This window comes from Jaculus jaculus, chromosome 18 (assembly GCF_020740685.1).
Source record: "Jaculus jaculus isolate mJacJac1 chromosome 18, mJacJac1.mat.Y.cur, whole genome shotgun sequence".
NCBI lineage: Eukaryota > Metazoa > Chordata > Mammalia > Rodentia > Dipodidae > Jaculus > Jaculus jaculus.
In genome coordinates this window covers 20,585,806-20,610,058 of record NC_059119.1, presented here as the reverse complement: position 1 = coordinate 20,610,058, position 24,253 = coordinate 20,585,806, and the positions used below count along the sequence as shown (strand labels likewise).

The following is a 24,253-nucleotide window of genomic DNA, read 5'->3' as shown; positions in this document are numbered from 1 at the left end:
CTCAGATGACGCTTTAGGCTTTTGAATAGTGTTGGGACTGGGCAAGACAAGGGGTACTTTTAAAGTTGGGCCAAATGCATTTTGCCTCATGAGATGGCCAACAGCCCATAGGGGATGTGGGGTGGGCTGTGGTGGTTTGGATGTAGAACATCCCTCATAGTCTCCTGTGGTAGAATACTTGATCACTAGATCGTGGTGGAAAAATTGGGGAACCTGTCAGAACTGGAGGAAGTGTTTGACTGGGGCCCAGCCTGGAAGTGTACTGCTTGCTCTCTAATCCCTCTTGGATGATAAGAAAATGTGACATGGGCATCCTGTCTTGTTTTGGGGTTTTCTTTGTTGAGAGAGTGTTGCGGCTTTAACGTCATTGCTCATTACAAATCTGTTTAGATTATTGTTATACATATCCTGTTCACTGAGCTTTGGCAGAACATATACATCTAGAAATTTAACTCATTTCTTTTAGATTTTCCAATGTATTGGACTATAAGCTTTCAAAAAAAATTCTCTACTGTTCTTCTTGACTTTGTTTGTTTATTTGAATTTTGTTGCTATTGTTGCTTTTAAAAAAAGAGAGAGGAGGAAGAGAGAGGAAGAGAATGAGAATGGGCACACCAGGGCCTCTTGCTGCTGCAAACCAATGCATGCACCACTTTGTGCATCTGGCTTTATGTGGGTACTGGAAAACGGAACCCAGGCTGTCAAGCTTTGCAAGCAAGTACCTTTAACTGCTGATCCATCTCCCCAGCCCAGTTTTTATTTATGAGCGAGAGGAGAGAGAGAAAGACAGAAAGGCAAGGAGAGAGAATGGGTGTGCCATGCCACGGCATCTTGCCACTGCAAACAGACTCCAGATGCATTTGCCAGTTTGTATATCTGGCTTTACATGAGCACTAGAAAATTGAGCCCAGGCCACCAGGCTTTGCAAGCAAGCACGTTTAACCCCTGGGCATCTCTCCAACCTCATCTGTATTTGTTTTAATGCCCCGTTTTGTTTTTAATTTCATTGAGTTTTCATTCTTTTTTCCATTAGTTATTTTGGCTAACAACTTATCAATTCATTTTGTCTTTGCAAAGAAACATCTGCTTGCTTCATTTTTTGCATTGTTCTTTGGTCTCCATCTCATCAGTTTCTACGCTGATATTTACTTCCATCTCCAAATCTTGGATTTGGCTTGCTCCTGTTGTCCTCGAGGTGCGCGGCCAGCTTATTTATCCGCGATCACTCTTGTTTGTTGACGCAGGCACTCAGAAACTTCCCTCTTAGAATTAAAAGCCAAGTTTCCCGAGAGGCTTGTCAGTTGTTTCAGAGTTGAAGGCTGTGGCATGGAAATGAGGCCAGCCATGAGCCTTTGGCAAGTTAAACTTGAGTAATTGCAGAGCTAAGGAGGACATAAGGGGACAGTTCATGCGTAAGGGAGATCAGGACGACCTGTGCATAGGAAAGATCCAGTTTGCGTGCAGGGTGGAAATTTTGAACTATGAAGTCCTTGTGAGTTTGTCTCTTAAAGTAATTATTTACCTTTCCAAGATCTAGTTCTTTCTGAGGAGGAACAGACTGAAACTGCTATTTTAACTTTAGTGTGGATTGCTATTTGCTTTATCTAACTGGTTAAAAAAAAAGGGGGGGGGGACGTTAACTCTTAGCTGTTTCTGTGTTTGGAAACAGGCTTTGCTGTGTAGCTCAACTCTTGATCCTCCTGCCTCAGACCCCAGAATGCTTGGATTTACACAGCCACACCTCACATATATATATACTGGTTTTTTGAGCTAGGGTCTCACTGTAGCCCAGGCTGACCTGAATTCACTATGTAGTCTCAGACTGACCTTAAACTCTCAATAATCCTCCTACCTTGGCCTCCCAAGTGCTGGGATTAAAGGCATGCACCACCACACCTGGCTACCATTTTATATTTTTACAACATGCGTATGATAAATATTATCTCGGTAGCATTATTGTAATATTAAAAAAATTGGAGAAGTTGGGCTGGAGAGATGGTTTAGCAGTTAAGCACTTGCCTGTGAAGTCCAAGGCTCAAGGCTTGATTCCCCAGGACCCACGTAAGCCAGATGCACAAGGTGGCACATGCAATTGGAGTTTGTTTGCAGTGGCTGGAAGCCTTGGCGTGCCCATTCACTCTCTCCCTTTCTTTCTCTCTCTCCCCCTCTTTCTCTCTCTGCCTGGTGCTTTCAAGTAAATGAATAAAAATAAACAAAAAAATTGGGAAATCAAAATACTCAGTCATTGGGGAATGAATGGTCAAAGACTTTATGGTACATTCCTATAGTGGAATACCATTCAGGTGCTAAGCAGATGAGGTCTATCCGCATTTAGAGATGTGCAAAGAAGACCATAGGGTGCTTTGGGAAAAACAAGCTGCAAACATACATAGACATATGCATGAACACATGCACACACATACCACTATGATCTGATCTGTTTTGTTCTGAAGAATAGTGTGTTTATAGGTGTGTACTCTAATGTTAGCTAATACTTGGCCAGTTTTTATTTGCTAGCAGTATGATTAATGCTCATTATATGTACATAATCTAATTTCCCTCACAATCATGCCAGGAGGCAGGTAATTATTTCACCTTTCATTGGGAAAGAGCAGCCCCAGCAAACAAGGAAACTCCAGGCTGCATGAGTTGGTTATGGAGGAAGAACCAAGTTTCCCTGCAGTTACATTCCCAACCACTGGGTTCTGTGCGCTGTGTTCTTTCATTTATTTACTGAAAGGACGTGAGACATCCCAGCATTCCATAGGAGTGCTGTAAGAAACACACACATGAGATGGGTATTAAACAGGGTGCCTTCCAGAGCCTTCCCTCATTCTGAATTGGTGGCCATAACTATAGAGTCCTCCGGCACACATTCCTGGAAGTCCCACCTCTCTGCATGGAACATACCCCAACACTGGTACCATCTGCCCCATGATGTTATCATTTTGGAATCCAAAGGGGGCCTTGTTGCCTTGCTTTCTGTCTTCTTGCGGCATCTAAGGACTCCGATGGCTACTCGATGCTTCAACTTCCCTTTTAAAAGAATATGTTTATGGTGCTGGAGAGATGGCTTAGCGGTTAAGTGCTTGCCTGTGAAGCCTAAGGACCCCGGTTCGAGGCTCGGTTCCCCAGGTCCCACGTTAGCCAGATGCACAAGGGGGCGCACGCGTCTGGAGTTCGTTTGCAGAGGCTGGAAGCCCTGGCGCGCCCATTCTCTCTCTCTCCCTCTATCTGTCTTTCTCGCTGTGTCTGTCGCTCTCAAATAAATAAATAAATAAAATTAAAAAAAAAAAAGAGCATATGTTTATGGTGCTGGAGAGATGGCTTAGCGGTTAAGTGCTTGCCTGTGAAGCCTAAGGACCCCTTTTTGAGGCTCGATTCCCCAGGACCCACGTAAGCCAGATGCACAGGTGGTGCATGCATCTGGAGTTCATTGGCACTGGCTGGAGGCCCTGGTGCGCCCATTCTCTCTCTCTCTTTTTCTCTGCCTCTTTCTCTGACTGTTACTCTCAAATAAATAAATAAAACATTTTTTTTTAAAAAAACATATGTTTATTTATTTGTGAGGGAAGAGTTAGGGCACACCAGGGCCTCTTGCCACTGCCAACAAAGCAGACATGTGTGCCACTTTGAGTACCTAGCTTTATGTGAGCACTGGGGAATTGAACCCAGGGCAGCAGGCATTGCAAGCAAGCGCCTTTAGAACATAATATCTGTCACACAGATCCACTTGGTAGTGTAACTGGTATCTAGTTCCAATTAAATATTAGTTCACATTGTATCTTGGTTTGAAACTAATGTACGCCAAAGAAATTTTCCAAGCAACAACGATGTTGAAATATTTTAAGTGCAAACGGGAAAGGTCTGTGTGCTGGAATGACCAGGTGATTTTGTCGAAAGTCCCAATTTGATTTTTCATTTTTCCATCCCTTCTCAGTGACCTTTCTCCTCTCCAAGCTTGCAGCAGTTTTGAGCTTAAGCCATTGAGTTCACCAAACGCCTTTACTACATATGCACACATAAGATGGTTCATGTTGTTCCTTAAGATGTCATCTCATCATTGTAAGACTGTTGACCGACAGAAGTCAAGATTTGGAGCACAAGAATTAAGGCTGGAAAAACAAATGTGTTAAATGTTCGCATCATAGATGAAGTTTTAGTTGCCAAGATGGTCTGTATCTTGCACTTCCCACAGTCCAGCCTTGAAGCACAAAGTCTTGGTTGATTACTTTTTATTGCATTCTAGTGGGAACCGGTTTCTCATCCATCCTCCTCAGTGGACTCGATTGTTCCACGAATACGCCGCCAGGTCTGAGAGTAGGAGAAAAAAAATCGGGAGACAGAAGCCGTCATTAGGACATAAGCTAGGGATAGAATTCTGTTTACTGCTCCTGGCTAAAGCAAAAGTAAGGCAGATGTTATACTACGAAGACTGCAGGCACGAAACCCCGAGTTTATCATCTGGTCAACTTTGGGAAACAACTCTAGTAATTAATTTCCATGTAGTAAATCTGTTTCTCAAAATTCCTCCCTCCAGAAAAGTAAACATATTACTCTGTTATCAACCCAGGTACTTTTGTTTTTGAATGCCTTGCTTGATCATTTGCCTGCGAGCCTCTTGGAGAAGTTGACAGCTTAGGTGATTTCTGGTAGCAGACAAATGAGCATTGCAGTGTTTTCCCTCGGCAGGTGAGTCTGTTGTGTAACAAGGCAGAGTAAAGGTGCAGGCTCCACTCGGGCCCCAAGAGGTAGCCGGACCAGCCCAATCCACAGCAGACGTGGGGGAGGAGCCCGAGCGCCCACGGCCCAGCCGCACAGTGTTGCAATCTTAGCTCCAACCCAATCACCAGGAAATGTTTCTTGCTACCTGTCTACCTCTAAGTAGCCCTAGCATCCCCCCACAACCTATAAAATGGGATGTTAATCCTGCAAGCGCACTGAGATCAGCTAGAGAGCTGAAGGACGCCTCAACGGTGCTTCTGGCTGGAGTCCACAGCGGTCTTCACCCCACGTGCAGCACCCCCTTCCCACTCTTGGGACGTCTGAACCGAAGGCTGAAATTCCTCAAGGTAAGCACGCTCCCCTCCCAGGAAATGGACTCCTCCGCTGCTCCCGCATGATTACTCAGTCACTTTCACTTTTCCATATATAGGAGTCACTAAGGAGGCAAGCTGTGACCAGCTGGAGGGAGTGACATCTGTACTCCATCCACTCCCTGCCCTCCATCACTCATCCTCACCTTGTTCTCACGTGTCCATAGGCACTTAGGCAGAAGTGACCCCTGTGACTGCCCAAGACCAACCTGTTGGGTTTGGAGAAAGAAGAAAAAAAGAAAAGAAAAACTCACGCAAAGTCCTAGCCCTGAAAATTGTCACCTTAAAGAAGTGGGCCAGAAAAGTGTGAAGCAATGAATGGACCGGTGGATGGCTTGTGTGACCGTACTGTATGTGAGGAGGGAGCCTTCATGTTCACATCAGAATCTGTGGGAGAGGGACATCCGGGTAAGTAGATTGTCCCCGACTGGTGGACAAACCTGTCCTTCCCAGCCTGTTCCTAGAGAGCCACTTTTGCTACACGCCTTAAAAGCAAAGCAGATAGATGAGCTACCATAGAGAGCGCCCTGGGGCAACTGTATGAGATAGGTGTGCAAACTGCCACTCGTTTTGAAGCCCAGGGTCATGTTGCTGTCTACACAGCATCTCAGCCCAATAGGCTGAAGTAGAGGACAGGGGACGGTTAATTCATACCACATGCATCATCAGCTTTTGATGTTTTAAAACATTTTTGAGTAAATATTTATTCTATTAGTAGCGAGTTATTCCTCAGACAGGACTAAGGCTTACATAGAAAGCATGCGTGGTCTAGCGGGGAACATCTCTGTGTTCTGGTGGGTGCTAAGTGGATCTCCAGGTACTGGGAACCTCAGGGTAATTTGTTATTATTATTACTTTTTGTGGTGGTGGTGGTAGTAAGGATTGAATCCACAGCCTTGCTCATGCTAGGCAAGGACTCTACCTCTGAGCTATATCCCTAGCCCAGTATTTTCTAACACATGTATCAATGGCTTCTAAACGAGGAAGAAAATTCAAGCATTGTTCGGGTCTTTGAAAGACTGATGGTCTGTGACGTGGGTGAGACTTCTTCAACGCAGTGAGGGTCACATGTGGATAGTCAGAGCTTTCAGATGTATCATAGAGGTTGCCAAGCCATGGGGTTCATAGTAACAGACGCAGGCCTTGTAGAAGCTGAGGGCCAGAATGTCCGATCCAATAGGGCAGAGTAGAGGATTTAGATTTGAATGGGGGCTGGAGTGATGGACTAGTGGTTAAGGCACTTGTCTGCAAAGCCTAAGGACCCAAGTTCAACTCCCCAGTACCCATGTAAGCCAGATGCACAAGGTGGCACATGCATCTAGAGTTCATTTGCAGTGGCTAGTGGCCATGGCACACCTATTCTATGCATATCTACCTCTTTCTCTCTCTATCTCTCTCAAATAAATAAAATAATTTAAAAATTAGTTTGAATGTGTAACAAGCCCCTAGGAAGTGCTGCTGGGGATATAGAAATACCACTTTGAGAATCCTGGGGTTGGACACACTGATTTAGGTCTTTAAGCACTTTTTCACCAAGCACCTTAACTGCTGAGTCATGTCTCCAGACCAGAGAATGAAAACTTCTGCCAATCCATTGATTGTCTTGTGTCCTTAATGATAGCCTATCATTTATCTGATTTCCCAATTCACTTGCCACTATCAATTAACTGTCTAAGTATGTCAGTTTCCTCTAAGGCTTGATGACTTTCTTGTCATTTAAAGATTCAATTTTCCTATGCCAGCAAGATAGCACTCATTTTTTTTTTTAATCTTTCCAAGAAAACAGACTGTTGACTATCTAAAGCCTACTGAGTAATAGGTAGAAATTTTGAACGCCTGTAAAGACAGTTCAGAAAAGACTCCAGGGGATGGGCGTAGCTTAGTGGTAGTGACTACAATGTGCATAGCCATGGGTCCAGTCTCTAGCATTGAGAGAGCAAAGAGATTTGAGCACACACCCACAACCCCAGCACTTGGGCAGTAGGGGGATCAAGAATTCCACTCTGTCCTTAGCTACATAGTACGTTTGAGGCGGTCTGTGTTACATAAGATCCCATCTCAAAAAAAAAAAAAAAAAAAAAACAGAGGGAGAGAAAAGTGGGGAGATAAGTGAGAGGAAAGGGAGAGGGAAAGAGAAGAGAATGAGAGAGAGAGAGACAGCCAGCCCTGAGGAGAACTTTACTAAGCTCTAGATTGTAGCTGTTGCTTCTCTCTACCCAGAGTGGGAGCATGTGTGAGCTGGGTCTTTTAAGTAAGCAGAGTTGGCCAGCCTGGACGTAAATCCTAGGAATGCTATGGGTAATCCTGAAGGGGCCATGATTTATTTTAGGACATTCCAGGCAGCCTTCATTGATGTGAGTGGGCAGAAGTTGTGGACTTGGACACACTTGAATGTAAAACCAGGATCTGTCACAGGCAAGAGAACAGACAGAAAACCTCAATCATGTGCTATAGTCATCTCTGAAGGAAAAATGAGGAAGTCACCCTTCATGACAGATGGACCTGTGTCTTTAATTACAAATCTTAAGATCTGCTTTTGAGAACGGAACTGCTTGATTTGGGATCTGGATTCTTAAAAACAGTCTATGAACAGCAAACCTTCTGGGTTATTTCAATACTAAGTGAGAGATAATATGTGTCAATAAGAGCCACTTGTATTTATTTCTTGTGGTGAGCATTCAGTTTGAGTGACACTAAAGAAAAGTGGAACAGGCTGTTGAGGGAGCTACCACCTAGACCATGTAGCCGTTACAGCAAGCAGCAGAAGAGGCAGGTCAACTTCAGCTCATGTTGAACCCTTGTCAGCCCCATGCTGGCCTGCTCTAAGGACGCTTGGCTTTGAGGAGGCTGAGCGATCAAGAGCAGGATGCGCACGGAGTATCATATACCTTGTCTTGTGTTTTATATCTGGTACAATGTGTCTCAGAAACCTTCAGTGCAATACATTGTTTGACCCATCTGGCTTTACAGCTCACTAAGGACTCTAAACTCTTATTTCTAGGACTTTTCTACATGTTAGACCTAAAGGTTGACAGATGAGAGGTTTGGTTGTTTGCTTTTTAATTTGGAGAATGTGCGTATGTGTATGAATTGCTTAGACTCTTAGAAGAGCTAGTTTTGTTTTGTTTTGTTTTGTTTGCTTTTTAAAAGGCGGGGTCTTACTCTATCCCAGGCTGTCCTGGAACTGATTCCATAGCCTCAGGCTGGCCTTGAACTTTTGGCCATCCTCCTACCTCAGCCTCCTGAATGCTGGGATTAAAGGCGTATGCTGCCAAGTCCAGCTAGAGGAGTTGGTTTTGAAAATATGTTTTCTTTTTAAAGTAATTTTATGATTTTACATCAGGCACGTTATCCAAAATGAGGTAGGAATTGGGGAAAAAAAATAAAAGTTCAAAACAGCTCTTGTTGCTTATATCTAAGATGCTATCTTCTTTTCTTTGGTAGGTTGATTTGATGTGTAAACTGACAAATTGTCTGACTATTTTAACACTTAAGTTTCCCATACTTAACATTTACGTGATTTTTCACGCTTAGAATTTGCTTTTATCAGATAAGATCTGCGACCAGATCAGTGACGCAGTGCTGGATGCCCACCTCAAGCAAGACCCCAATGCCAAGGTGGCCTGTGGTAAGAGACATGAGTGGGTTAGAATGGGAAGTCCAATTGCGGTTTTACAGCCACACTCCGTTTGCTCTGAAGCCAGTATTAAAGAATGCCCTCCTTGGGCTGGAGAGATGGCTGAGCGGTTAAGTGCTGGCCTGTGTAGCCTAAGGACCCCAGTTCGATCTATTATGATGGCTACATTCAACAACTGTCTTAGTCTACTTGGCAGTCTTGTTATTATCCTCATGGGATAGTTGAGAAAACTGACATAGGTTAAATAAGTGGTCCAGGGTTGGAGAGATGGCTTAGCCGTTAAGGTGCTTGCCTGTGAAGCCTAAGGAATCACGTTCGACTCTCCGGGTCACATGTAAGCCAGATGCACGACGTGCCACAAGGGCGCAAGGTTGCACACGTGCACAAGATGGTGCATGCATCCAGACTTCAATTTCAGTGGCTGGAGGCCCTGGCATGCCAATTCTCTCTCTCTGATAAAATTTTTTTTTAAGTGGCCCAAGGTAACAAAATTGTAAGTTCTTGGCCCACAGCTCAGTGTATCTAAGCCTCTGCAAAGTATCCTTTGAAGATGCTCAGTGCTTAGCTTAGTGGCTCAGTGCTAGACTTAATCCTTTATGTTAGTTGTTGTTTTCAAAGATAGGGTCTCACTCTAGGCCAGGCTGATCTTGAATTCACTATGTAGCCTCAGGCTGGCCTCAAACTCTGGACTTACTTTTTTTTTTTTTTTTTTTTTTTTTTGGTTTTTCGAGGTAGGGTCTCACTCTGGTTCAGGCTGACCTGGAATTCACTATGTAGTCTCAGGGTGGCCTCGAACTCACGGCGATCCTCCTACCTCTGCCTCCCGAGTGCTGGGATTAAAGGCATGCGCCACCATGCCCGGCTCACTTTTTTTTTTTTTTTTATTAGCATTATTGTTTCTCTCAGAATCCATTCTTCATAAGGCCCCGTGTGAGTTTTCCATCTGTACCATGAGAGACTTGCAGATATGTGGGCACTTGGCAGCCACAGCAACCTGTCCTTCCCTTGCAGAGACCGTGTGCAAGACAGGCATGGTGCTTCTGTGCGGGGAGATCACCTCAGTGGCCATGGTGGACTACCAGCGCGTGGTGAGGGACGCCATCAAGCACATTGGCTACGACGACTCTGCCAAGGGTGAGAATGGGTCCCTGTGCCTGGACGGACACAGGTGTCTGCTGAGAGAGCCCCACATCTCACAATGAGCCACACCTGACCCTCCAGTGTGGCGGAGGCACAAATTGTGTCAGGAGTGGAAACGGCCCTTGGCACATCTGTCTGGCCACTGTCTGTGTGGAACTGAAGCTGGGAGAGCCAGGATGTGCCTATCCACCCCAGATGGGGCGCATTTGAGGCCCCAACTTCTTGGGGTTGTAAGGGGCTCGGAATGAAATCCGTAATGAAAGGAGCTGGCCTCTTCTGGGAACAACACGCAGTCCATCGGGCACTGGTGTACTTCTGACCGGGACTGGGGGGAGAGCGAGGCTTAAACACATTCTGTCAGAGGCCACCAGGGCGGGGACACCTGTGCCTTCCACTGAGCTATATTGCTTCCCACCATAGATTCGGGGAGCAGGGATTCTGCCCAGAACAGGCCCTGATAGCAAGCGAAGGAGATGGGCTGGCCCAGGTCAACAACACTGTCATGTGGCGTGAAGGCTGAGTCACAGGAAAGACGCAAGGGCTGGGCCAGGAAGTGGGAAGAAGCACCATTGCAACCAGGCAGGGCTGGAGCACAGGACCGAGGCCTTTGAAGGAAGAAGCCCGGTCTGGGGGTGTTTCAATGGGCCCAGGGCAGGAGGATCTATGTGCAGTGACATTTCATGGGAGCTTCGGTACCCTTCATCGACCCTAACTTCCTGAGCAGGGCTCTGGCCCCAGTTCTAAGAGTGTCCATGATAGCTTCTGGGAAATGGCCATGCAAGTCCAGCTAAAGAAAAATTCCTTTGGACTCTTTTGACTAGGGCTTCTCCCAAGCCCCAGAGGTCACTGTTGGAGATACAGTAACCTTGCGCAGTCACAAGAAGGGTTACTTCTAGACCAATTTCTGAGGCCCACACCTGGCATGCAGTCTCACAGACAGTGACCGGTGGGAGGTGTGCGTTTCTGCCTCCTTCACACACTGGTTATCCAGGGTGACCTGTGGCATCTCTGTGGGTCAGGTAACCAGAGACGCCCATGGCTCCCACATAGAAGCGAGAGAGGAACACACCATCTGGAGCATTCAGAAGCTTCATCTAGCAGTCTGATGTGCCCCAAAGTCTCTTAACGGAATAGAAAGTTTTTTTTATTGGATTTGTTTGGGGCTCAGAATCAGTGCAAAAGAGAAACTATGTGTCACCTAAGACCTGAGGACTTCTAGAAGAAACTCATTGCCCCAATCTTTTAAAAAATATTTCTATTTTTTTAATTTATTTGAGAGAGAGAGAGAAGGCAGATAGAGAGAGAGAGAATGAATAGGCATGTGCCAGGGCCTCCAGCCACTGCAAATAAACTCCAGATGCATGCGCCCCCTTGTACATCTGGCTTATGTGGGTCCCGGGGAATTTAACCTGGGTCTTTTGGCTTTGCAGACAAGTGCCTTGACCACTAAGCAATCCTTCCAGCCCCCAGAGCAACATTTTGAAAGCTCACAGTGTATAGTCTTTCCCAGTTCGGCCATGTCAAGCCAATTTATTTATACATATTTCAACCTTATTCAAGAACAAACCCTGTCCTACATTAGGTCACAGAGAAATTTTCCAGGAGGTAATTTCCCCTAGAAAGGATGAAGTGATAGAGCCCAGCTCTGGCTGAGTGGCACTTGCTGGCCAAGCTCCCCTGAACCCATGATTGGCAGTGGCTTGTGCCATTTGGGTCACTGTGGGCTTGATGGCTGTTTCAACAAGGCTTAGGGCCAACCATCCTTACAGTGGTTGATTCAGGGTCGCTGGGTTCACTGCCCTTCCCAAGATTTGCCCCGTTTCTTTGGTCCATAAATTCCATTTTTTAAAATCAAATTACTTAAAATCCCTGCCACATATTAAGCACTGGGAAGAGTCGTTATTTAGACAGATGATTTAGACAAAACATTAAATATCTAATGCATAACAGGAGACTCTTTGGTACCTAAAGACATTCATTGCCAGGGAGGTAGCTCAGTGGTAGAGTGATTGCCTTATAAACATGGTGCCTTGGGTTTAATTACTGAAAAATGACAAAACCAAACAAGACCGTTCATTGCATTGCACATCGAAAAACATCTACTGGAGAACATGGAGATGTGAAAAGTAAGCTTATGTTTCTGGGGTAAAGGGACAGCCTGTCTTCAGATGGCCACCGTGAGGTACTCCCTGTGTGCAGCGAAGGAGCCAAGCACTCATGTTAGCTTGCAAGACACGTGCTGGGGGCTAGTCATGTTTCGGTGTGTGCAGAAGGGGAGCCAGAGCTGGAACATTTCAGACAGAGAGCTGGAAGCATACACCATGCCAAGGCCAGGCCCTGAGTGTGTTGTCTACAGGAGTTCAGGCAACAAGGGCTGAGTCAGACTTCAATTCTACTTCCTGTTTCTTGACCATCTAGAGCTTACAGACAAGCAATAGATGGGATCTCTGTGCAGCAGCCTGCGCAGGAGAACAGACTGGAAGGGGACAGCTGGTGGAGTCTGGGAAGAGGCTAGAGGACCATGGGCAGGGCATCTATGGGTTGAGCTCCTCACTCTCACGATCCGGTAGCTGAGTCCATCATACCCGGGAGATCTGACAGGGAGGGAAACATGAGGTTTCTCATGGAGCGCCCAGCTGGGAACCACTATTGACAAGGATTCCTTGAGCCAGAGCCCAGCATGCCACAGGCTGGCCCCCAGCTCAGTGCCACAGTTTTTCAGACAAGACCCGGACCCCAGAGGTGCGGCATTTTTATTTGCCATGGGCCCTGTTCCATCTCAGGGTCAGAGAGTCTCCCTAGGTGGTTCACATACATGCTATCTGTTCAGGGTGTTTAATTCTGGGTTAGACACATACCTGGGCTTCTGAATGTTGGCATTGGAAGGTCCTTTGAATTTCAATCAGTGCAGTGACTTTCTTCCTTTGTTCCCCCTTCTCCTTCCTTTTCCTTCTTTCCTTCCTTTCTTTTTGAAACAGGGCCTTATGTAGCCCACACTGACCTCAAACTCTCTATGCAGCCAGAGATGACCTCGAACTTCTGATTCTTCTGCCTCTGCTTTCCAGATACTAGGATCACACCTAGCTAGTTGTGTGATTGATTTTGAAATCAGGTTCTGGAAGGCTCCTTGGGGAGTACCTAAAGGACAGGGCCACTGGTCACCCACTTTGTTGTCAGGCAGGGCAGCTCCAGTGACCGCTGGTTTTTATGCAGCAGTTCTGCGAGGGATGCACTTCTCTCACCAAGGTGCAAGTCAGTGCGGCAAAATGAATACGCCAGTCACTTTCTTATGTTGGGACAAAATGCCTGAGCAAGAGCAACTTAAAGAAGGAAAGGGTTAGGCTGTAGAGAGGGCTCAAAGGTTAAGGCACTTGTCTGCAAAGCCCAAGGACCAGGGTTCAATTCCTTAGTACCTATGTAAAGCCAGATGCACAAAGTGGTGCATGCATCTGGAGTTCATTTGCAGTGGCTAGAAACCCTGGTACATACATTCTCTCTCTCTCTCTCTCTCTCTGTTTCTCTTTCTCTCCTTGCAAATAAATAAATAAAATACATTTTGAAAACAAAGAAGGAAAAGGTTTCTCTCAGTTCACATTCCAGAGGATCAAGTCTATCAGGAGAGGGGCAGGAAGCCAGCCAGCGTCACGTCATCACATCAACAGAAAATAAAGCGAGTGATAGAGACTGACAATTCAGCTAGCCTTCTCGTTTTACACAGTCCAGGAATTCATAGGCTACTGCTACCCACAGTTAAAGTGGGTCTGTCCGCCTCAACCAATTTAATTTAGAAAAGCCCTTACCGACATGACCAGAGGTTTGTTTCCATGGTGATTCTAAATCCTGTCAAGTTGACAACCAGAGATTAGCCATCACAGTATACTATAATTAATTGTATTTGACGAGAGTTCCTCGTGGCCCATGGTCTTCCCACACCGTCCCGTGCCTCTGCCATGAGCCAGAGGCCACCCAGCCCGGTACTACAAGCCATGCTAGGGACTGAGTAGGAGAAGTCCCCCAGGAGGCTCTCAGCTCCGTCTTGACATGTGTCCCCACCGGGCCTGCCTCCCTCCTGCCCAGGCTTCGACTTCAAGACCTGCAATGTGCTAGTGGCTTTGGAGCAGCAGTCACCAGATATTGCCCAGTGTGTCCATCTAGACAGAAATGAGGAGGACGTTGGCGCGGGAGATCAGGTATGTCACCCGTGCGCACGGACGCTGCGTGGAGACCTCACTGTGGTTTGGTCTTCCTTGGGCCAGGCTATGACCTGTGTAGCGGAGCTCGTAGGGAACCATGTGAGAAAAGGAGTAATCCCATTGTTCTGTTGACTCACCAGGGGAGTGGGAGGGAGGAGCAGGCCCGCAGTAATGTTAAGGCGTGTTGAAGAAAGCTGGGTTCGTTAATGCCCAACGTGAGCTTGAATTCCCCTTCCAGGGTGTGTGTGTCTGTGGGGGGCGGGTGGTGGGTGGTGGTCAGGGACAATGTCTTCCCCTTCCAAAACACCTAGTGCAGAAGTGCTCTGAGTATGAGACCCCTTGAAGAAAAGTTGAAACACCAAACAAAACCTGAGATTCCAAGAGAGCTCCCGTCCTGCCCGAGCTGTCCTCTCCCTTTATTCACACCTGGTGGTGGCTCAGTGTGCCCCGCTGTCCCGCCCCAGGGTTTGATGTTTGGCTACGCTACGGATGAGACAGAGGAGTGCATGCCCCTCACCATCGTCCTCGCGCACAAGCTCAACTCCCGGATGGCAGAATTGAGGCGCTCCGGTGTCCTGCCCTGGCTGAGACCTGACTCTAAAACTCAGGTGAGCGGCGCCCTCGACCTCCTGCAGAATGCCGAGCACCCTGAGGCCTCGTGGATCTTACTGTTTGTAAGATAAATGTATTCAGTCCGGGGCACTCAACGCATTATGCATTTTTTTAAAAAAAATTATTTATTTGAAAACTTTTCTGGTCTAGGTGACCCACCCTCCTGCCCTCACCCCATAATATTTCGTTATATAAAATAACAAAAATTCTGGGCTGGAGGGATAGCCTAGCAGTTAAGGAGCTTTCCTACAAAGCCAAAGGACCCAGGTTCAATTATCCAAGACCCATGTAAGCCAGATGCACAAGGTGGTGCATGCTTTGTTTGCAGTGGCTAGAGGTCTTCATGCCCATCCCCCCCATAAGTAAAAAAATAAAATAAAAATGAGCCAGGCATGGTGGTGCACACCTTTAATCCCAGCACTGGGGAAGCAGAGGTAGGAGGACCACGTGAGTTCCAGGCCACCCTGAGACTACATAGTGAATTCCAGGTCTGCCTGAGCTAGAGTGAGACTCTGCCTCAAAAAAAAAAAGAAAATCAAAAATTCAGAAAAGTTAAAAGAACAGTTAAGAGATGTGGTTTGCTCTGTGGGCGTAGGCAGACTTTAATATTGACCAGTTTCTGGCAGACTTCTTTACCCATTTCAGACATGGGGGCCCCTGCCCTTACAAATAAGCAGTTCTCGCCATCTCGCCAGGCTGTCTGGGCTTGCTGTGTCATCCTGTGGTCCTTCTGCTTGTTTATATTTCTTGATAAGATGCTTCACCTTTGACACGTCCAGTTCCAACAGCAGGGCCCTGACCTCCCTGCTCCCCGCCGTGTTGAAACCCATTGCTATCTGAAGGCCAGTGCTGATGCAAGTGTTAGCACATGTGGAGGTGTCCCGTCACCCTTCACTCCGCATGTCCCCTGTGCGATGATCCTGGTGGCCCTTGGCCAGTGGCTGCCTGTCCAGACCCCTCTTCCGTGCCCCAACACAAGGTCCCAAGGACACGGGCACCTTCTCCCTCCGAGTGACCTCACCCTTTATTCGCACTTGGTGGGGCTCGGTTTCTCCTTCTCAAATTCATCTTCCAAGTCTCCCCTCTCTGGTCCCTCTGAATCTGCAGCCCCGTTTCTCATTCACCTTGGCAGCATGTGTGCCCAAGAGTTTAGCGCATGCCCCTCTCTGTGTGACACGCAACCCAACATGGAGCAAACCCCGGTCCCTCAGTCCTACTTGGTGCCGGCCGTCTCCACTGAACCCGTGCCCTCTGTCTCTACCATTCCAGCCCAGTCCTTCCCAGTGCTGCCCCAACTCCAGCCAGGCCAACGTCAGCACCCCTCCCTCCCAAAGGTTCTGTCTGCTTGGCAGCGCCAGGTCATTTCCCACGCCTCCTCTGTTCATGTCCCAGTGCTGCGCAGTCACCTTCCCGTGGGACTTAATCCGCGCTTCATTCTGTCGTCCAAAGCCTGTTTACGGTCTTCCAGGGTTAGCTTCCCTGCCTGCCTTTACCCCTCTGTAGCATTTCCGTTTAACAGACATCATTTCACCCGGGTTGCCCTTGTGCCTTGGGGTGGGGGTCACATCTGTGCTCCTGTCTTAGTCTTATTTGGGGTCCTTCTCTGGACCTCGCTGGCCCATAAGAGGTCAGCAAAGCCCATGTCCTTATGGATGCCATCCCTGGCTACCCCCAGACAGCACCTTCTCTTGCTCCTGTGCTTGGAATTGCTACATTGGTGCAGTTCAGTGTGGAGCATGTGGCCCCCTCCAGTCACACAGAGATCAGAGGCGCCTGCTCCCTGTCCCGAGGGAGGGACCGCTCGCAGGCCAGAGGTCTCGCTCCAGCTGGAACTAGGGCGAGAACGTGAGCTTACGGCCCCCTTCTTTTCTTAAGACTTCCTGTGCTATTCACGTCTCCCAAAGTGGAGGTGGGGTCACCAGGCGCCCTCAGACGATGATGGTGGAGGTTGTAGGGCACGGTAATGAACATGTAGTCTGTGATGGTACCGAAAAGGAAGGGCACATAAGTGTTGGCATGCCGTGGCCCATACTGTGCTGGAATGGGGCTACAATTCAGAATCGGGGTGGAGCTCCCCAGAAAAGGCAACCTGAGAACGGGGGGTGGGAGTTGGGAAGAAAGCAGTGAGACTCACAGAGCTTCCCTTTCCCTTGGGTGAGAGAGGAAAGGAAGATACACATGTGTGACCAGCTTGTAGTAGGAAAGACCTCAGAAAGAGAAGGCTTCCGGGTCTCAGGGACCGGGAGGGAAAGAAGGAAGGGCTTTCCTGGGACTCCCTTGCCTGGGACAATTCACTGCATTCTCTTCAGCGATTGCCAAGGTCGGCCTCACTCCCGGCCATGGTGCTGGGTCAGCCGCAGGGTGCCGCTTGCTAAGAGCGCTCTATGGGATCCCTCAGCTGGCCACGGGGCAGCCAGCCCAGCTGCCTCCCCGCACCCCCTCCACACAGGGGACCCTGTGCCAGGAACGGCAGCAGGCCTCCCTCCCCAGAGCCTCTTTGTAAAGGATTTCCATCCTCGCCCATGTTGACTGCGAACAGGATGAGTCTTTCCACCTGAGCAAATTCTCGCTGCTGATATCGGGAATCGGGTGGCAGTTCGATGGCTATTTTTGTACCGGGTCAGAGCTCTGTTTTCCATGCGGTATTTTTCCCCCCATATCTGCTGACATGATGAGATAAGAGCGGAGTTTGGTCCCTTTTGCTGGGCCACTGGTTCTGGGGTTCAGCATGGTGGTGTTTGCCTGGCAGGGGTAGAAACATGCAGGGAGCGGTGGAGAGCAGTCAGGTTGCTTCTTCACAACCTGTCCTCTTCCTGTGGTGCCAGGAGGTAACTTGAGGTGCTCCTCAAGCCTGCCAAGGGTCTCTTTTTTGGGCAACCCTCCTCCCCTATCTAGTTCCCTTTAATGGAATGGCAGCCCAGCATTTAAGGGTTAGTCCTTTATAACTGCTCATGTGCCTGTCTCACTATGGTCAACGGTCAAGGCTCTTTGCTTTCTTCTGGATCTTTCTCTTTCTCTCCCTTCCTTCAGATCACACTCATTTGACTGCTTTTTGGAGCAATAGGGCACAGAGCCAGAATAGGATGTAGACCCCACTTTGCTGCATTTGATCTTAGCCAAAAGACTTGAGAAGTCATGGATGTGTCCTGCTTTGAATGCATCTGTGAGGGGCCTTGAGCAGGCACAGACCTTGCTATGCCATAGCCTCCAGGGAGGCACAGCGGGCTGCGGGGTCCTGGCAGAGCGCTGGGAGGATGAAATCTTGCGTTGGCAGGCCAGTGTCACTACCTAGGCATTTGGCAGAGCTGTCTGGACACGGCTTTGACAGGAACGCACTGCTCAGGCAGCATGGAGCCGGAGGCTCAGCAGCTGGTCCAGGCTCATCAAAGAAACAACCTTCTGCTGGACAGAACAGGCCGTCAGGTTACAAATCTCTGGTTCAGACCTAGTTCATGCGTGTGGTCTTGACCAACACATATGCATTCTAGAACCTCCTCTGTCCTGTCTGGAGAACGGGCTGATAACAGCTGTACATCTTTGGCATGGCTTCTGGCATATAAAGCTTGCTCACCCACTGCTTTCTCTCCCCGCCCCACCCTCTACCCTTAGCACGCGCTCCCACTCTGCAAACCCAGGGATCTTTTCCTTTGTCACCAAAATAGATGGGTCTGGAACGTCAGGCTTCTGTGCCCAGTGATGTGACCATATTTCTACAGCGTCTCTGGAGAACCATTTTGTCTGGGCCACAGTGAGAGCGCTGCAAGCTTGTGGGTCAGGCTGGGCAGGGTGTGGTTGATAGTCATAAACAGGCTGTGAGATGGCAGACAAGTTTTTTTTCTTTTTTTTTTTATATCCTATCAACTGTTTTCTTCCTTTGCAAACTGGGGGTAAGAACACCTCCCTCGCCTGGGTGTGGTGGTGCAAGCCTGTAGTCTCAGCACTCGGGAGGCAGAGGTAGGAGGAGCACCATGAGTTCAAAGCCAGCCTGAGACTACATAGTGAATTCCAGGTCACCTTGGGCCAGAGTGAGACACTACCTCAAAAAATAAATAAATAAATAAATAAATAGGAAGAGGAAGAAAGGAATTCCTCCCTCAATGAGCTGTGTACAGAATGAACACAGAACTTGTCAAGGTAGAGGTGAACATTCAATTCATGCCCATGCTGTGCCTGTGAGCCCTGTAGGCAAGGCCCCTCCTTACACATATGTCTGCTTTTCCTTTCTTGAGGGCAAGCACCCAGAGTTTCCCTCAGCCACCCTGGCCAGGGTCTCTGTCACCCTTCCACTACAGTAGGCAGAGTTCACTGGCCCGTGCACGCACTTCGGGGATCCTTCTCCGAGGGTGCTGGGCTGCCTGCCAAGCCTCTGCCCTCCATCTCAGAGGCTCTGGGTGCCAACGGATAGTGCCCCGGGTCTGTGTCCTTTCTTAACCTTTCACAGCTCGGGACCAAGGGGTCCTCATGCCGGCCAGCAACACATGGCCCGTGAGCTGCTGTGACACGCGGCAGGAGCAGGAACACTTTGGCCCCAAGCCCATGCAGAAAGTTGCAAGATGTTTTTGGCCACAGAGGCATTCGTTGGCACCCAGTATCCTCTGGGACAGAAGGGGTGGTGCCTGGTGTAAGAGGAAGCGCCCTCAACAGGAAGGACTGTGCTATTTACCGTCGCCCAGAGCGCTGGGCCAACAGCCACGTGTGAAAATGTGAAAACGTGACATATCAACTCTCCATAGGTCTACTGAGGAGGAGAAGTCCCGCGTGGCATCTGGGGGGCCCTGCCTGCATGCTAGGGATCTGCGCTTGGCAGCCGCATGTCCTCAGGTCAGCCTGCCTCTCGGCCTCACGCCATCTCCCTTGCTCTCTGATGGACAGGTGACGGTCCAGTACACGCAGGACAACGGCGCGGTCATCCCTGTGCGCATCCACACCATCGTCATCTCTGTGCAGCACAACGAGGACATAAGCCTGGAAGCCATGCGCGAGGCCCTGAAGGAGCGAGTGATCAAGGCCGTGGTGCCCGCCAAGTACCTGGACGAAGACACCATCTACCACCTGCAGCCCAGCGGGCGGTTCGTCATCGGAGGGCCCCAGGTGCGTCCTTGTCCCTGACAAGGCCCTGCTGCTGTGTGTTCTCAGCCAACAAGGCTGCTCACCTTTCAAAGACCACAAGTGGTAGCTGGCAGTGGCTCAGCTGCGTCGGGCCCTAGAGTAGATGTGAGTTTTGGCCTCTGGGCATCGAATGCACTGCGAGGCATGACTGTACTGCCACCTGTGGCCCGCCCACCCAACCATCCCAAATGCCAGCGCGCTTGCCCAGTGGTCGTTTCTCTCTGTCTGAGCACTCACTTGGCCCTGCAGTGCCATGCCTGTCTCCAGCTCTAATAATTAGGCACCAGATCCTTGGTTCAGGGATTAAATATATATATATATATATATATATATATATTTATTACTTTGCAAGCAGACAGGGAAGAGAGACGGACAGAGAGCATGGGTGTGCCAGGGCCTTTATCCACTGCAAAAGAACCCCAGATGCATGCATCACTTTGTGCATCTGGCTTTACACAGATACTGGGGTATCGAACCCAGGTCTTTTAGGCTTTGCAGGCAAGCGCGTAACAGCGGAGCCATCTCTTCAGCCCCTTTGTAGCGGGGCCAGCTGCGCTCCTTCACCCCTGTATGCATACAGAAGTGAGAAAGTAAGGATTGGTGGACCCGCGTCTACAGACAGCCGACTTCTGTGGGTCAGCACCACTGCAGGTATCGCCACAGTGTGAAGCCTCCCATAACAGGCTCTGTGAGCAGACACAGTGTTGAGACAAGTCCAAGGAAGGCCAAGCTTATTGTTATCTTGAAAGCCATCTCAAAGCCTAGACATATGTGTGTTAAGGTTAGCAGAGGATCAGTGAGAACAGACTCTCCCCATTTCCCATTTCTTTCACTTCCCATTCCTTTCCCCCTCTGAGAGGCGTCTTCATGGACTGAGGTTGCACGCTCTTGTGCACTTGACAATGAGGCTCTGACAAAGGTCACCTGACTTCTGTAGCTGGTTGCTTGTGGCTTCTATCTGAGTCCCAGCCAAGCGGTCTTGGTAAATGGCTCCAGGCAGCTCAGGGCATCCTTCCTGAGGGATTCTACTCCATCCAGCATTCTCAACTCCTCTCCATTTCCCTCCCTCTCTGTCTTTCTCTCTCTCTCCCTCTCCCCCCTCCCTCCCTGCAGGGGGATGCTGGCGTCACAGGTCGCAAGATTATTGTGGACACTTATGGAGGCTGGGGAGCCCATGGCGGTGGAGCCTTCTCTGGGAAGGATTACACGAAGGTGGACCGTTCAGCAGCCTATGCTGCTCGCTGGGTGGCCAAGTCCTTGGTGAAGGCGGGGCTCTGCCGGAGAGTTCTTGTCCAGGTAGGTCACCCTCTCCTGCCTTCCTGTCCCTGCTGAGGGTCCCTGACTATCCCAGAGTAACGAGACACTGGCCTCATGGGGAGAGTGTCATATTTGTTATTCGTGGACACTCTTGGCTCGAGCGGCCGGGGCTCTGGCACCCAGGAAGGAGAGCAGACATTCAGGGAGAGGGTGCTCAGTGGGCAGGGTTGGCACGGGGCCAGGGTGGGCAAGAGCACCATGATTCCCGCTGCCCCTGTCTCTGTGAGGGCCTCTGTCCCTGAGCCGAGCCTTTCTGTAAGGTGTCCTACGCCATCGGTGTGGCGGAGCCACTGTCCATCTCGATCTTCACCTACGGGACCTCCAAGAAGACAGAGCGGGAGCTGCTAGATGTGGTGAATAAGAACTTCGACCTCCGGCCTGGCGTCATTGTCAGGTAAAAGTGCCGCCATGTGCACATGGGACCCTGCCCCTCCCCCACCCAGACGGACAGCTCCACTGATTGAAAGACTTTCTAAGCTCCTTATAGTGACCCAGTGGACACGCCTGGCTCAGTTACCTTGAGTCTCAGGGGAAAAGGAGGCTGTGTGAGATTCCCGCTGTCCCAGCAGCCACTCTAGTGGGGTCATCTCTGAGCAGCTGGGGCATGTCAGGAAAATCACTGCGAGGCCAGTTGGCTGGGAATCAGGTCGGGCAAGTCCTTTCATACATGCCCTTGTGACATCCTTGTTGCCTGGGGCACTTGTCCATGACGGTATCAGCCTGGCCCAGGGTCAGTGGACTAGGGGTGAGAAAGGCGCCATCAGGTGGAGCCCAAGTCCTGGGCCCGTGTGGAAGTGTTCCGCTGTCTCTGAACCGCAGGGCCACCCCAGGGCCACCACTCTCTAAGCTATTGAGCCTCAAGGTGCCATGGTGTAGATCAGCGTGGTGGTGAAGCTCAGATATGACCATCCCTAGAGCCTGTCCTTTGTATGGAAATCAATGCTGCCCCCGCCCACTTTGAAATGACCGTGGCTTCTGCTGTCTGCACAGGGACTTGGACTTGAAGAAGCCCATCTACCAGAAGACGGCATGCTACGGCCATTTCGGGAGAAGCGAGTTTCCGTGGGAGGTTCCCAAGAAGCTCGTGTTCTAGAGCTGGTGGGAGCTGGGCCTGACCCTGTGCCGGGTGTTCCTCTTGTCTGTAGTGACAACTCCCTAGTGTCCCAGTGCCTCCCGGCATGCTTTCCCTGCCCCCACCCTTCAGGAAAAGTCCGTCCAATCTAATTTCCTCCCCACCCCCATCCGGCAACTTGTAATCCTCATGAATAGTGTGGGTCATGGTGGGCGATGGCTTTCTAGTGCTGGGACTCAGGTCCTTTTGGCAAGGATAGTCACAATGTCCCCTGCCTGGCCCTCAGACAAAGGCAGTGTTGATTTAATGGAAAAGCTACTCCTGTTGAAGAGCTAAATAGCCTGCACCCTCCTCGCGAGCATGTGTCCCACAGACAACTGGTCTCCCCTTCAAAGTCAAGACCTTCTCAAGACCCCTCCCAGACTAAGCATTGACTCAACTGTTATCTCCCGAGCACCTGCCGTGTTGAGGGACTGAGCAGGTGACTGGTGTCACATGTTCTGCATCCCACCATGATGAAGTTGCACCGGTGTCTATCCTCATATACAAGTAGGGAAACCAAGGCACAGAGTGACTGTGGTTTTCACAGGTCCAATAGTCAGCCTCCTGGTAGTGGACAACCTGCCTGAGACGTCAAGGAGCTCTGACTGTATCCCACACCCCTCCCCTCCTGTGTCAAACCAGACATAGACCTGAGCAGTGACAAAATGGATTGACAGGAGGTTGTAGGCGCTGTACTGATGAAGGCCTGGGCCTGGATTGCTGGGAATTAGAAGATTAACCCGATGAATAGCTCTTGGTGATCCCTGGGCAGCGCTCAGCAAAGTCAGGGTGGCTGGGCATCTTGACCCATCAGGCTGGGCTGGAGTCTGGAATTAAGAAACAGTCTCAGGTGGGGCTTGGGATATGGGGCCGCTGGAGCCCCGCGTCCTTCAAGGCTTCCTCTTTCCCTGGCCTGCTACTGTCCAATACTTGCAGAGAAGAGGCTGGGTCCCTCGTAGGTCTAGACATCTAGTGGCCAATGGCGCCAGTGTCCCAGCAGTGGACAAGCTGCTTGAGATGCCATGAGCTTCTGCCAGGTAGCCTTTGGGTGACACACCTGCCCACCAGGGTCCCGGAAGCCACATGTTCCTATGCCTTCCCACCATGGCCAGGACTGCCTACCCTATGTGTTCCCAGGCTCGGCTTTGCACAATGAACCGCGTTGTCCCTAGCTCCCAGGGGCCTCCACAGGTGCAGGGGAACACTGGGCTTCTCCTGGCTTCTTTCTGGGGTTCAAGCTGGAGAAGGGCTTGGGCAGGCTCCATGCATAGAACCGGCACCCTGTGTCTGTTGCCTTGGGTGTAGCACAAAGACCCTGGCTGTCTCTTGCCACCAGGGTGAGGAAACAGGACCCAGGCTCCCACTAACCAGCAAACCCTGAGGCCCGTGTGGGACCCAGACACTTGCATGTCTCCACAGGGCTCCTGGCTGCCTGGGAACCCCGAGTTCCTCAGAGCAGAGGGAGGGATAGGCATGCAGATGGCTGAGTTCCTCTAACTTGAGCTGCATTTTGAAGTGAAAATCCAAAATTTTATAGCTTCCTTATCCCCTAGGGGAAAACAAGTAGGATTTTTCTTGTCAACACTGTTATAGGAAACTAAAACCTTTATTTGTTGATGATTCTGGTGGGACAATGAATAAAAGACTCAAGGACCAACAACCTTATGCTTGGTTTTTTGTCTGCAAACTCCCAGAATTCTGACTGTGAAGTAATTGCTCAGCTCTCCTCCCTCAACATAGTTGGTACCTTGGGGCCACCCCGGGCCGGGGGAATGTGGGACGCGGGGTTTCTTCCCTCCAAGCTCCTATATTGACACTGCACCGACCTGTTAGCTTCATGTCTCTCTGAATTAGAGATGCTTAGTAACCCTTCTTAGATTTGGGGATTGGAGGGAGCTGGAGAGATGAGTCAGCAGTAAAGGATGCTTGCTTGCAAAGCCTGAGGGTCCAGATTCAATTCCCCAATACCCACAGAAAACTAGATGCACAAAGTGTCCCATGTATCTTGAGTTTGTTTTCAGTGGCAAGGAGCCCT

The 24,253-nt window shown here is 49.5% G+C and overlaps 1 protein-coding gene across 1 annotated transcript; it reads left to right on the top strand.

Annotated features, from left to right (window-relative positions):
* The first annotated feature begins 4,953 nt into the window (after positions 1–4,953).
* Mat1a (methionine adenosyltransferase 1A) lies at positions 4,954–23,837 on the top strand. Its single transcript, XM_004657999.2, has 10 exons — positions 4,954–5,072; positions 5,264–5,504; positions 8,647–8,724; positions 9,745–9,867; positions 13,951–14,063; positions 14,531–14,674; positions 19,551–19,769; positions 20,901–21,083; positions 21,365–21,498; positions 22,095–23,837. Exons 2-10 carry the CDS (start codon positions 5,411–5,413, stop codon positions 22,195–22,197), a joined length of 1,191 nt encoding a protein of 396 aa, XP_004658056.1. The 5' UTR covers positions 4,954–5,072; positions 5,264–5,410; the 3' UTR covers positions 22,198–23,837.
* Positions 23,838–24,253: the final 416 nt, after the last annotated feature.